The 12,318-nt window shown below is 44.3% G+C and overlaps 1 protein-coding gene across 2 annotated transcripts; it reads left to right on the forward strand.

Moving 5' to 3' along the window:
• Positions 1-6,551: 6,551 nt before the first annotated feature.
• Positions 6,552-11,658, forward strand: LOC117838097 (U1 small nuclear ribonucleoprotein 70 kDa). 2 transcript variants are annotated; one of them, XM_034717978.2, is made up of 11 exons: positions 6,552-6,722; positions 6,818-6,932; positions 7,010-7,089; positions 7,634-7,709; positions 7,814-7,878; positions 7,984-8,046; positions 9,648-9,729; positions 9,820-9,982; positions 10,534-10,599; positions 10,692-11,330; positions 11,417-11,658. In XM_034717978.2, exons 1-10 carry the CDS (start codon positions 6,624-6,626, stop codon positions 11,200-11,202), a joined length of 1,320 nt encoding a protein of 439 aa, XP_034573869.1. In that variant the 5' UTR covers positions 6,552-6,623; the 3' UTR covers positions 11,203-11,330; positions 11,417-11,658. The 2 variants fall into 2 exon arrangements, with proteins under 2 accessions (XP_034573869.1, XP_034573871.1); XM_034717980.2 differs by having other exon boundaries at positions 11,522-11,658.
• Positions 11,659-12,318: the final 660 nt, after the last annotated feature.

The raw sequence follows: 12,318 nt of genomic DNA on the forward strand, positions 1-12,318 counted from the left end.
CATCAAGAGCAAGGATTTGAAGAAGATGGAGTCGGTGATCAACAAGCTAGCTAGAGCCTGTTTTATGAAGTTCCATGATATTTGTAGATGTATTTTGGGTGTAGTTTTTTATCCAAAATATTTTCTGGGCCTCCTAGTTTAGTTCTTGTTGTGGATGTAGAGGTAGAATCCAGTAGAGGGAGTTGTTCTTTTGTTTGGCACTGGGTGAATTAGTATGGATCAGCATCTAACTGTTTGTAATCCTGCTTGATAAGCTTTCAATAAAGCTAAGCATTGTCTTCAGTCTTAAAAAAAGCAGGAGTGAATTTAGGGTTGGAACAAGGTGGTTCATCTTCCCCTTTCTCCTCCTTTCTCCTCCTCTCTTCTCCCGTTCTTTTCTTCTTCCTCTTTCTCCTTCTTCCTCTTTACCCATGCATGAAAATTGTAGCGGGCCTTTGGGGAGGCCCCATGGGCTGGGGGGGGGGGGCAACTAGCCCCCACACTGGATCCACCCCTGATTCTAGGGGAGAATTGAATTATGAGAAATTAATTTTTTTCAACTCCCAAATTTTTAATTAGTTTTAGAGAACCACATCACACAATGAGCATAGATTCACACTCTCTAAAAAGACTATTTGGCATAGTCATTAGCAAGCTCGCCGTTCCTAGTTATTTAACCACGAATAGCCCCGGTTATAATGATCACTCCATCAAACTCCAAACCTAGTTCTGAACAACTCATGTTGCTTTAGTGACGACGGTCTGCCCCTTCCACTTAGATCCAACAAAAGCTGGTGTTTATCTCATCAAGGTACGCAATGGTCGATGGCTTTGTAAAACATCACACCATTTTGGTGTGATGAGATGTAGCCATACAACCTTTGGTGACGATGTTCTATCCCTAGTGTGCTTGGAGAGAACGTTGTTGCATTTGCCGGCGAGGTAATTCGTTACATGTAGATGTAGGGAATAAAAACACTAATCACCAATGTATTTCACTCTAAACAGACTGATATGTTACTACTACGAGAATTTCATTTGTCAACCCGCAATCATTTTGGAGCCTTAAGAGTGATTTTTATGATGCTGCATACTTTATATAGTTGCTCAACCAAGACTATATAGATTTAAAAATGTTGATAATGATATTAACGTAATAAACCATGTACGATAAAAATTCTGAAGTCCATTTGGTTCAAGAAAGTTTTTAAAACCATGTACAATATTATCAAGGAGAATTTCCATATTTGGCACTGAGAAAACTTATAATCCCTTATTTGCCATCGTTGTGTCTTGACATATTGACATGTGGGACCCCCAACACAGTCATTGACAGTAGCATATAAGAGATTTCGAGTTTAACCGATTCCTAAAATCAATTCTTCATTTTGTAGAACTGTTGCATAACGCAATAGAAAGTTTTGTTACTATCGGTTTCTTGTTATAATTTGATTATATTTTTAGCATAGCAATGCACACGCACTTTGCTATTCACAACTAATTTGATATAGTTAACAAAAGATATAGCATAGAAAAGTGAAAAAAGTGAAGTCCGATAAAATCATGAATCATATATTCATTTTATTTGCTATGGCATACCATCGGGCTAAAGCACAAAAATGGACTAAATCTGCACATTGCCCTGAAAGGGCGTTTCTATAAACATTGGGTTAATAACTTAATATAGCAAGATGGTATGGTTGGAATAGACATAAAAATGGGACAAATTAACTTTTTTTTGCGGGTGGGGATAAATTAATTAACTTTAGAAGTGAGCAATAAGGACTCATTTTAAATTCCAGAGATACTTGTTTTTTTATGGATAGAGTAACCTCTATTAGCTGTCTTACACCATGTCGTAGATTAAGGTCAATATGTTTAGAACTTTATATCCAACAGCCACTAGCAGACCCCCATGTGTTACTGCGGTCAGCAATTTTTTCTTTTTATTATAAACAATATCGCTACCTATACTTCTATATCTATAATATCTATACCTAATATTAAAGAGAGGATGTTTCTTTCAATCCTTCAACCGTCATGGTCATTTTACGAAAAAGCCCTTCAAATTTTCAGTAATCAACCCGCAGTCCAATTTTGAAGAGAGAGGGGCCTTGGGTGAAAAAAGGAGGGAAGGGAGGGGGTTAAAGGGGAAAACGCTTCTCCTTTCTTAAAACAGAGGCGACGGAGGGGATTGAGCGCCCCGGCGGCTGGAGTGGGGGGCGCACCGCTGCCCCGCGCTGCTCGACGGCGAGGTCCGGCGGAGCGCGCAGCCGAGATGCAGGCGCGCAGAGATGCGGCATGGCGGCGGAGAAGAACGGTGGGGGCGCAGCACGGCGCGACTAGAGCAGGGTCGCAGAAGAGCTGCGCAGCAGGCAGGGATAGAGAAGAACGGCGAGGGCGCGGGCGTAGCGGCAGGGACGAGCAGAGCCACGGGTTGCGCGGCGGAGGATAGAGATGTACGGGTCCAGGAAAGGGAGAAACGGATAGGATAAGGTAGAATTTTCTACCAGAGAAAAAAATAACCATGACGCGGAACACCCAGTCCTGCTCCCTGAGGTGGTGCCCGTCGAGGAGCGCGGAGCTTGGCGGGCGGGAACGCAGGCGCGGGCTCGATCGACTCTGGCAGCGCGTAGCTAGGCATGGGGAAGGACCCTGCAGCGCGGCCGTGGCAGTGAGGGTCGGAGGTTTGGGGAGCATTGTTTAGTGCTAACAGAAAGTCGTGCCGCGTTCGGTGACGACGACGTGCTGTTATTATACTCTATACCGATTGATGCTAACCGGCACAGCGATCCGTGCTCAGTAATTAAACACACGGTCTTTTGACCGGACCATCATTGAGGCGTTCATGATTAGCCATGCCGTAGATGAGCTGATGCGTGAAAGTGAACCGTGCAACGCGAGTAGGGGAAGCAAGAAGAGTGAACCGTGCAACGCGAGTAGGGGAAGCAAGAAGCTTGCAAGCTATCGAGACTTGCATAGCAACGAAGAGCCTCCCCTATTTTTTGTTTTTCAAAACAGAAAAAGCGGTGGCCCATCCCGGACGGAGAGAAAAATTTCCCAGTATATGATCACCTATAATTTTCCTATTCCTTAGATTAGTACCACCTCGCCATCCAAAACAGCGCCGCACCAGCTTAAATGTTCGTCCTCGCGAGCCATCCTCGCCGAGCTCGGTTGCGCGGGCTTGTAACCCAAGTGGGGGCATTAAGGTGGTGTGGATGTTTGGTGCGGACTCTGAGGTTAAGTCTGTGGTGTGCCCTTGCTGGCCCTGCCCATTCCAAGTTGTAATGGCTTGTGCAGCCCAAGTGAAAGCTCAGGCTTCGCTGGACCTGAAGTGGCATGAACAACGTGAGGCTGGCTTCACAGAGCAGCGATCACTGCCCACTTCGAACGGTGGAAAGCTAACAGGCCACTACATCACGGGTCCGACCTGGATCCCGAAGAGCCGGTGGCGAGGATTAGAGAGGTAGAGGGTAGGCGCAGGGCTAACCGGATGGCAGAAGCAAAGCGAAGTGGGGCCCGCGGCAGTGGTGTGCCATGGGTAGTGCAGCCATGGGTAGGGGTCGGGGCCTGGTCGGATCGGGAGAAATGTGGTGCGCTACACGACACGATAAAAAATATCGCGTGCCAATTTCACCGTAGCAACGCACGGGTTCTTTTACTAGTCTATATAATCTAAAGATCGAAAACGATTGAAAACGTTTCTCATCCAAATCGGACCCATCTTATTCCCCACGCGGGATCCAACTGTCGTGCATTTAATGGAGAAGATAGGGTGTAGACCTATGAAAATCGCGAGTTAGAAAATATTTGTGCCAAAAACGCTATTATTTTCTCACCGGGCGACTTTCTACCCGCCCGCCGTACCCGCCGCGCCTAACTTTTTTTCTTCCCCTGCCCGCCGCGACTGCCAGTGCTTGCCCTCCCGCTGTCACGGCCAAGGGTAGCGCAAGCCGCCTGCAACGCCCTACCCCACGCTCCGCCTCCCGCGTCCCCGCCCACAGAGCCTCCCGTTACCCCGGGCGCCTCGCTACCCGCACTCGCCCTCGCGCTCCCTCGGGGCCATGGTCGAGGTTGGGGCCATCGTCGTCTTCCTACGGCGTGAGGGAGAAGATAGGCCATCGTCGTCTGCCTACGGCGGCGGCGCCGCCAGGTCCACCTTCAGCTCCCTGTCGCCCCTTCCCACGGCGTCCACGGCGCCGCAAGCCTATTCTCCGCTTCCCCTGCCCCCGACTGTCGCGGTGCCCGCGCCTCCTCGCCGCAGCGCCACCCCATCCCCGCCCCCGGCGCCGCCCGCGCTTCTCCCGCTCCCCCACCCGCAGTGCCTTCTTGCCGCTGCACAGGAACACACCGCGCCGGTTGGCCACCAGGATGCCCCCGCGGGCCGTGGCACGCTCCCCCGAGGCTGCCGGGCGCCCTCGGCGGCGAGATGATGGTGGGGCCCGTCGAGCGCAACATGAAGGCCGCGGAGGGGCTCGCTGCAGGCGCCGTGCAGGTTGCCGAAGGGTTTGTCGCGGAGCTGAAACCCATCGACGGGGACAAGCAACGGCCGGTGGCGCGGGCCTCCTCTGCACACCTCCAGCCGCGAGTCTCCGTGCTCTACGCCTCTACTGCCTGGTCCTCTGCCTACTGCAGAGGAATTGTGTCAGCGACATTTGGATTCATTCATTCAAACCCACTTGTTGTATGCAATTCTCAGCAGGAAAGCGACGGCCTGTTCACTTCAGCTTATTCAGCCGGCTTATCAGCCACCAAACAGTGTTTTTCTCTCACAACAAATCAGCCGTTTCAGCTTTTCAGCCGGCTTATAAGCTGAAGCGAACAGGCCGTTAAAGTTTTTGCCAGTTTCAGTGCAAGTGCAATTTGCTTGCTTGTGTATTAATATGTTCTTTCTCTGCATTCGTCAAATGATCAAATTATGGTGTTATTGTGTATTATTGTGGTGGATCACTGTAAATATGCTTCCATGTCTCCACACACAACAGCAGGAAGTCAGTTCTGGCTGCTGGCGTTTTGGAGCTCCCGCCGGCGGTGATGATCATATATGGAAGGGCAGCACTAACAATCAAAATGGAACATGCAGGAGGCGGCAATGGACCTGCGGGAGTTTGGCTGCTTGAGGATCCATCAGAATACGAGCTTTTTCTCCACTAATATTGTTCAGAAAGCATGAGTGGTCGGGACATGAAATTGCTTGATAACTTCACATTATGCTCGTATTCAGGAGAACTGTCTCCTTCAATTCCCATCAGAGCTCCGAAATGCATTTTTTCCTCATTAAATGTTTGATTACATGATTGATGATTCATTAAAGTTGTGCATCTCTCTCAAGTTGCCTGATAGAGGAACCTTGCTGGAATTAGCACCAACAGCAGCAGCATGCAGAAACCGTTAGACCTCTCTCTGTACCTTTTTTTTTTATAATTTCAATTATGCCATTATTTCATTTCCAGGGGTTTCTCATAAACAATTGGTGATCACAGGAAAAGTCTACTCCTATGGCAGCTCTGTTTCAAAAGAGTTTCTGAAGCTTTCGTTTCATCTGCTGTGACCTATAGGTGATTTGCAGCATAGTTGGAGTTTACCTTCAGAGGAAGCAAATATATTAATTACTTACCTATAGGCTGGATCCACTGTCGGAGCAATGAGTTCCTAATTTTAAACTGAATAACTCTTATTTAAATTATAGATCTAGATGGAGCTGTTAGCTACTGCATTGTTCTAAGGCTATATAATGGCTTTGGTTCTTGCTCAATTATAGATGAATGTAAAATTTAGTTATTAATCAACTTGTTATTGGATCAAAAATTACACACGTGAGATGATTGATTGAATGGGTAATCAGTTTTGTGACAGCTCATCAATGTATATTTTGTAATATTCTTATATTTCTGTGTATTTTTTAGAAGAAGAATATGATAACAGCCATTGCTCATGGTGATACAGTAAGTGATTCTGAATTAAACAAGTTTTGATCTAAATGCTTGTCTATTCTGTTTTTTCATTCTTCTCAGTTAGTTGGTGACTCTAAAGATAGCATTTGAGTTTAATTCTGCTTCTGCAACATGTTTTTGCGTCCAGTGCCATTACTCGCCCACATCTTGTTTGAACAGATCGATTGTTTGTTTTTAGGATCGTGTCATCATTCATGTGTTTCCTTTCAAAATTGATCTCTTTGTGGTGGATTTATTATCATCTTTTGTAGTTGTTTTTGTATGAACGTGAAACCATGGCATTGCGCTCTTGTAAACTATTGCACCAAGAAAACTAAATATGTGAGACATTGTGGTTTTTAGTACCAGCAACAAATCTCTGGTTGCAATTATACTTAATAAGTTTTAGTTTAATAAAAAGAAATTGGTACTACTATACATGTTCTGTGAATAAACATCAAGTGTTCGATAATATTTTTTTCTGAAAACACGTGCGTGCCACGTGAACTTTATTAGTTATCAGAAACTCTTTAAATAAATCCAACATTTTCGTAGAAATCATAAAAAACATTTTCGTAGAAACCAAAAACGATTCGGATAATCGCAAACCAACCTCTGTATACGGAGACCCACACCACTAGATACGATCAAATCAACTTTCTCCTCGACGCTTCGACCACCTTTTCGCAAATCTCCGTCGCCGCCGCCATGGGCGACTACGGCAACGCGATGATGCGGAACCCGGACGCCGGCGTGCAGTCTCGTACGAAGGGACCGAACCGCGCCAACACCCTCCAACTCAAGCTCGTAAGCCGCCTCCTCCCCCGCCCATAAACCCTAACCTTGCCCTTTTCGCCTCTTCCGTTTGATTCGATTCGGTCTGAGATTTGGTTTCATTGCAGATAGGGCAGGGCCACCCGACGGGGCTCACGTCGAACCTGCTGAAGCTGTTCGAGCCGCGGCCACCTCCGGAGTACAAGCCGCCCATCGAGAAGCCCAAGTTGCCGGCTTATACTGGTAATTCACCGTCCGGGTTCCCCTGGCTCGATTGTTTCAGGGAGAAATGCTGGTCTGATGTTGTTTATTCGTTGCAGGGATTGCACATTTTGTGTCGCAGTTTGCAGAGCCTGGGGATCCCGAGTATGCGCATCCTTTCACCAAGGGCGAGACTAGGGTACGCATTCGGCCATTGTGATTGCAATTTTTGTGCTAAATTTTGGGGTGCCAGCATTTTAGTGTGGTTTCTTTGAGGTCATTGTCAAATAGTATATGCTTATGATGATATTACATGTTATAATGCTAGAAGGATTTCTCTTTTGGCTGCATCATTAGGTTTTTGAGGAGGTTGATGCTGTGTAGTCAGAATTTAGTTGCATTCTTTATGTTAATCTGTCTAGAGCAAGAGAATGCCTAATGAGCATGGAGCAGGTAGTGGTACAGGTCTTGATGTGCCTTGTTGGTGAGATTGCTCCAGTGAAAATGAGCCATTCAAATGTTTCCATTTTGAGAAGGCATCTTTGCACTTTATTCAAACAACTACCTTGTCAATTTCGGGTCCTTTTATAAATGTGAAACAAAAATGTTGCACTTTGTGAATGGTACATCAACTAGGTAACATGTGCCCGTACTTTATACGATTTCTTGTATTATATTTTTGAATTTCTGTACAGTTCTCCTGTTATATCACTGGTTTGAGTAATATATGTTGCTGCGTACAGGCTGCAAAGAAAGCAAGAATCCGCCAGCTTAAGCTTGAAGAAGGTGCAGCAAAAGTTGCTGAAGAGCTTCAGAAGTGTAAGCTCTTCCTCAGGGCACACAGCCCTTTTGTTTCAGATAATAGATAACAGCTATAGTACTGCGATCACTATGATAAGTTGTTATTTTTTACACCTTTGCAGATGACCCACAGAGTGACCCCAATGCCACTGGAGATCCATACAAAACACTCTTTGTTGCAAGACTTGTAAGTAGATATGGCACACCATTCATGCAACTTTCATTCTTCTGAAACCAGCACTGTTTTGCACCATATTGCTCAAGGCTCATTGACCTTGCTTAACTTTTGCAGAATTATGAGACATCAGAGCATAGGATTAAAAAGGAGTTTGAAGCTTATGGGCCTATTAAAAGGGTAAGTATATGTGGTGAATCCTAATGCAGGTGAAGTTATTCCTCTCTGTTAAGGTTCAATTATCCTAGTTGGTGACAATCATTGGTGGGCACTGAAAAAATAGTAGTCAATTAGACGTCGCTTCACTATGCTTATATAATTCTCTCATAGTTCTCATAACAAGATGCTATAAGGATTTCTATCTTTTATGATGTTGTTCACACCACAGAGAATTAAGAATCTTCCTTGCTTAAGAATTTCTAAAATCAGCTGTTGTTGGTTATTTATATTGTTTTCGTGCTTTTTTTTTAAAAAAGAACTGCCTTCTAGTATATTTCTCTAAGAAAAAAATGCAGAGCTGCTCTATGTGGAACTTTTCTTTTGGCAAAATGGTATTGATAAGAAACAATATGCTCTGATGTGATCCATGTGGGAGGACATATGATACATTTGTACCTCGATGGCATTTATAGGCACGACTCAGTTGAAAGGGTCAGATTTTGATACATTTTCTTTTTAATGGAACCTAGCTACTAAGCTAGATTTTGATATACCCGGATGGACCAATATTGAAGTAGTTATATTTACTATTTAAGTTTAGGTGATTGTCTCTGGTGTTAACTAATTAGTCCCATGCACTGGATCTTTGGTTAGAAATTTTAATTTGCACAATTATTAGTACAAAAATGCGAGCGCCAGAAGATTTTACTGGGAGAACACCCAAAGGTAATTTTGTATGCAGCTGTGTTGGGTCTTCTCTGTTCTAGTATCTTTATTTCTGGTGAGATATTTCTCAAGGAACAGTGGAAGTCATTCTTCTGTCAAAGGCAGCAAGGTCGAGTTAATTTTTTACTAGGTTTTCCCATTGCACAAACATGCATATCCCACTCAAGCAAACAAGCTTGAAGAATGGTGACAATGACACAAGTAAAGCATATATCATATTTATTTCTTAAAGCAGCTTATCTGCAGGCAGGGTGTTAATTCATGCGTAGGTCTGATGGTGAGTATAGTGTTTATAGTTAATTCATATGAACTGTTAAAGCTATTGGTGCTGCAAACTTCTGCTTCTCATGGAGGAAACGACATCAAAATATAACACTAATGGCATCTCCCAACTCCTAGATTTTGATATTCTTTCTTTTTTTTTCTGTGTGTAAGGAATATCTGCTCATCACTCAATTGCTTTTATTAGTTATTTCCTGTAACTGCTGTTGCTATTTGTTTGTCTTGATCACAAAGGTTGAACAAATTACTGCAATGTGGAGGAGAAACTGGTATAGTATTTAGTATATTGCCATTCACTTTATTTCCTTTAGTTAAGTTCCCTGGTAAGGGGATGGGCAATTTATTTTCCAATATGGACCAATCTGGACTTCGCCTTTTCCTCCGGCTGTGTTGATGTTGTACATGATTTCAATCCTCATGTGGAGTGGAAGTTCTACACATGCAAGGTTAGCACGACTAGTTAGGCCTTGTGCCTTTCTGTCGTGCAAGATAGACTTGTAGAATGTTAAGCAGAAATAAACTATTTCAATGACAACTAGTGGCATAGCTTCTTGCTCTCAAGATCAGTACAATTCTCTTTAGAAGTCCCTAATTATGATCTTGGGACATTGCAGGTTCGTCTTGTGACTGACAAGGAAACAAAAAAACCCAGAGGATATGCATTTGTAGAATATGCCCACACCCGGGACATGAAAAGTAAGTCTTTGATAGCAAATGCTCCATGCAGAATACTTATGTGTGCTTGATGTCTCATCATTTTCTCCCTGAATATGGTCGTTGTACCAGATGCATACAAGCAAGCAGATGGAAGAAAATTGGACAACAAGAGGCTACTAGCTGATGTGGAGCGTGGAAGAACTGTTCCAAATTGGCGACCCAGGAGACTAGGTGGTGGAGTTGGATCAAGCAGGATCGGTGCTGAAGGTGCTGACCACAAGTGTGCTGCTAGGTAAATTCATTCTGTAGTTGATCGCTTGATAGTCAATGATTTTAGCTATGGTAAGGACAGAGTATAAACAAACCGATTTGGAAACCAGGATAACCTTAACCAACAGCTTCCAACTCAACAGCATGACCCGTACCAATACCTGCAAGAACAAAGGCCGCAAAATCAATATCAATATGGGCGGCAGATACATAGAGTTGATTTTCCAATATTTGAAGGGGCCAGGTCACAGGAATGCTTCTTCGGCTTACAATTCAGAGTCCACAACCGTAAATCGAGCACTTTGCCCTAGCTCTTGCTCTTTCCTTCCTTGCAACGGGCTGCCTACTAATATTTACTTACCTCAATGAAAAGAATGGTGCGCTAACTTGAGAACTAGGATTTGCCATTGTACATTTCTGTCTGTTCATTCTCAAATTTTTGATTTATACTAAATGCTTATCGCTCTAAATAGTATTTCACATTTTGTGGTTCATTGAAGCTTGATGCTGTTATTTAGGAATATGTCATGTCTCCTTGTTACTGTTTTGACACCTCAATTTTTTGATTACCAGGGTGCAACAGCTTGTTGGGCAACCCAGATCAGAGGAGCCTAGGAGGGATGATCATCATGCAGATAGGTAAACAGTCAACTTATCATAGAAAATAATGGGACGGATGGCTTACATTGGTGTTTATATCAAGTTTCTTTTCCATATTTCATTTTCTGCAGGAATTTTGAGAAATCTCGGAATAGAGTGCGGGAAAAGGACCAGGATGAAAGAACCCGTGAGCGTTCGCATGACCGGACGTGTGATCGTGAATCTAGAGAAGGGAGGCACAACCGTAGAGATCATGATAGGACACTGGACAAGAACCAAGGGAGGGACAGGGGAGGAGATCGTGGGCGTGAACGTGATCGCAGCTGTCATGATAAAAGTAAGCACAGGGATCATGGTCGTGACTATGATAGAAGAGGAGAGAGGCAACACAAGCGGACACATAACCACCATCGTGATCGTGGCAGGGACCATGGCAAAGATTATGAGCATGCAGATAACCGAGATGGAGGTCGTCACTTGCATGAGAGGGGTGCATATGGCAACGGTGATCCTAGGCATGAAAGAAATATGGCTGGTTATGGTCAGGATTATGGCTACAATGAGCAGCGCAAAAGTCATGATGCTTATGGTTATGGTCAAGATGGTCTTGGCCAGGAAACTGAGCACTCAGAAGCCACATGAGCATGGGTACGGTACTATCGGGAAGACCCTGGGTCATATCAGCACAGAACCTGGAGCCCCAGAGCAAGGTGAGGCATATGAGAAAGGTGACTACTAATTCCACAGAGCTCTAAGTACAAGAACTGAAGGTATTTTCTTTCGACTCCCTCCTAAATCTGCCTTTTCTATATTGATGCTAACAATGATTTTTGTAAAACATTCACATAAATTTCAGCTGCCCAGTGGATTTCAGGTGTCCTACTGAATGTAGATGTCAACTCCTGCAAGCCTTTTGCGTCTTGTATTCGCTAGTTCCAATGTAAAATCTGTTTTGTTTCAGGCCTGTTTGTTTCCTTGCTTTCTGTTCGCTGTCCCAACTGCAATCATACAAATGCAATATCTGGAAACAATGGATTAAGGGATTCCATGGATTAACAATGTGAACTCGTGTGACGAGACTCGAGCTGGTGTTTTTTACTTTTGGTCTTTGTTTCTACTGGCCACAAACGCTTTATTCGTGTGGCCGAAAAGATTCACCAGAAAGGCTGAGTTACTATTCTGACCCGACTCATCTGCAGTTATAAGCAGCTATCCCAATGTTCTGAAACGAGTAGCCCATGTTCTTCTGAAGTGGCCGGGAGAGATTAGCTGACTGTCCATTGTTTAGAGCCATGAATCTACCCTTGTGTTGTATTAAAGCTCGAACTTGGATTAGTTGTGGATCCAAGTAAGGTTATGAGATAAAACGTTTAGAATGAAAAAAAGCTTGTAATTGGGGTTATTGTGCTTGTAATGAACCGCTACAAGGTCTAAATAGCAGCCGCTGTATATACCAGTCTTGCGAGTGTTATAGCTTCCCAAGGAACGCTATAACACTGAGTAAGTTTCAATATGCTAGCATTTTGAATGCTACCTTATAGCAATAGCGTTTATACCCTGCTGTTGCTATTGCGAGACCTACTGCAGAACGCTGTTTCCTGTTTGGCATCTTGGTCTCTGCTACGTATAGTACCGAATCTACATCCTCTTGGCTCTTGTGGCATTCTTACGATCGATGCCCGATCCGTACGAGACGCCGGACTACATGCCGCTGCCACAAGCCGACGAGCATGGGGCTACATACCGGCAGTTGCTTGT

This window comes from Setaria viridis, chromosome 9, assembly GCF_005286985.2.
Source record: "Setaria viridis chromosome 9, Setaria_viridis_v4.0, whole genome shotgun sequence".
Taxonomy (NCBI): Eukaryota; Viridiplantae; Streptophyta; class Magnoliopsida; order Poales; family Poaceae; genus Setaria; species Setaria viridis.

What these genes read in the sequence shown, in the direction of transcription:
- LOC117838097 (XM_034717978.2), top strand. Translation starts at nt 6,624, where the DNA reads ATGGGCGACTACGGCAACGCGATGATGCGGAACCCGGACGCCGGCGTG. An exon ending in CAAGTTGCCGGCTTATACTG is followed by an intron (nt 6,933 to 7,009) that starts GTAATTCACCGT and finishes TATTCGTTGCAG; the next exon opens with GGATTGCACATTTTGTGTCG. An exon ending in GACCACAAGTGTGCTGCTAG is followed by an intron (nt 9,983 to 10,533) that starts GTAAATTCATTC and finishes TTTGATTACCAG; the next exon opens with GGTGCAACAGCTTGTTGGGC.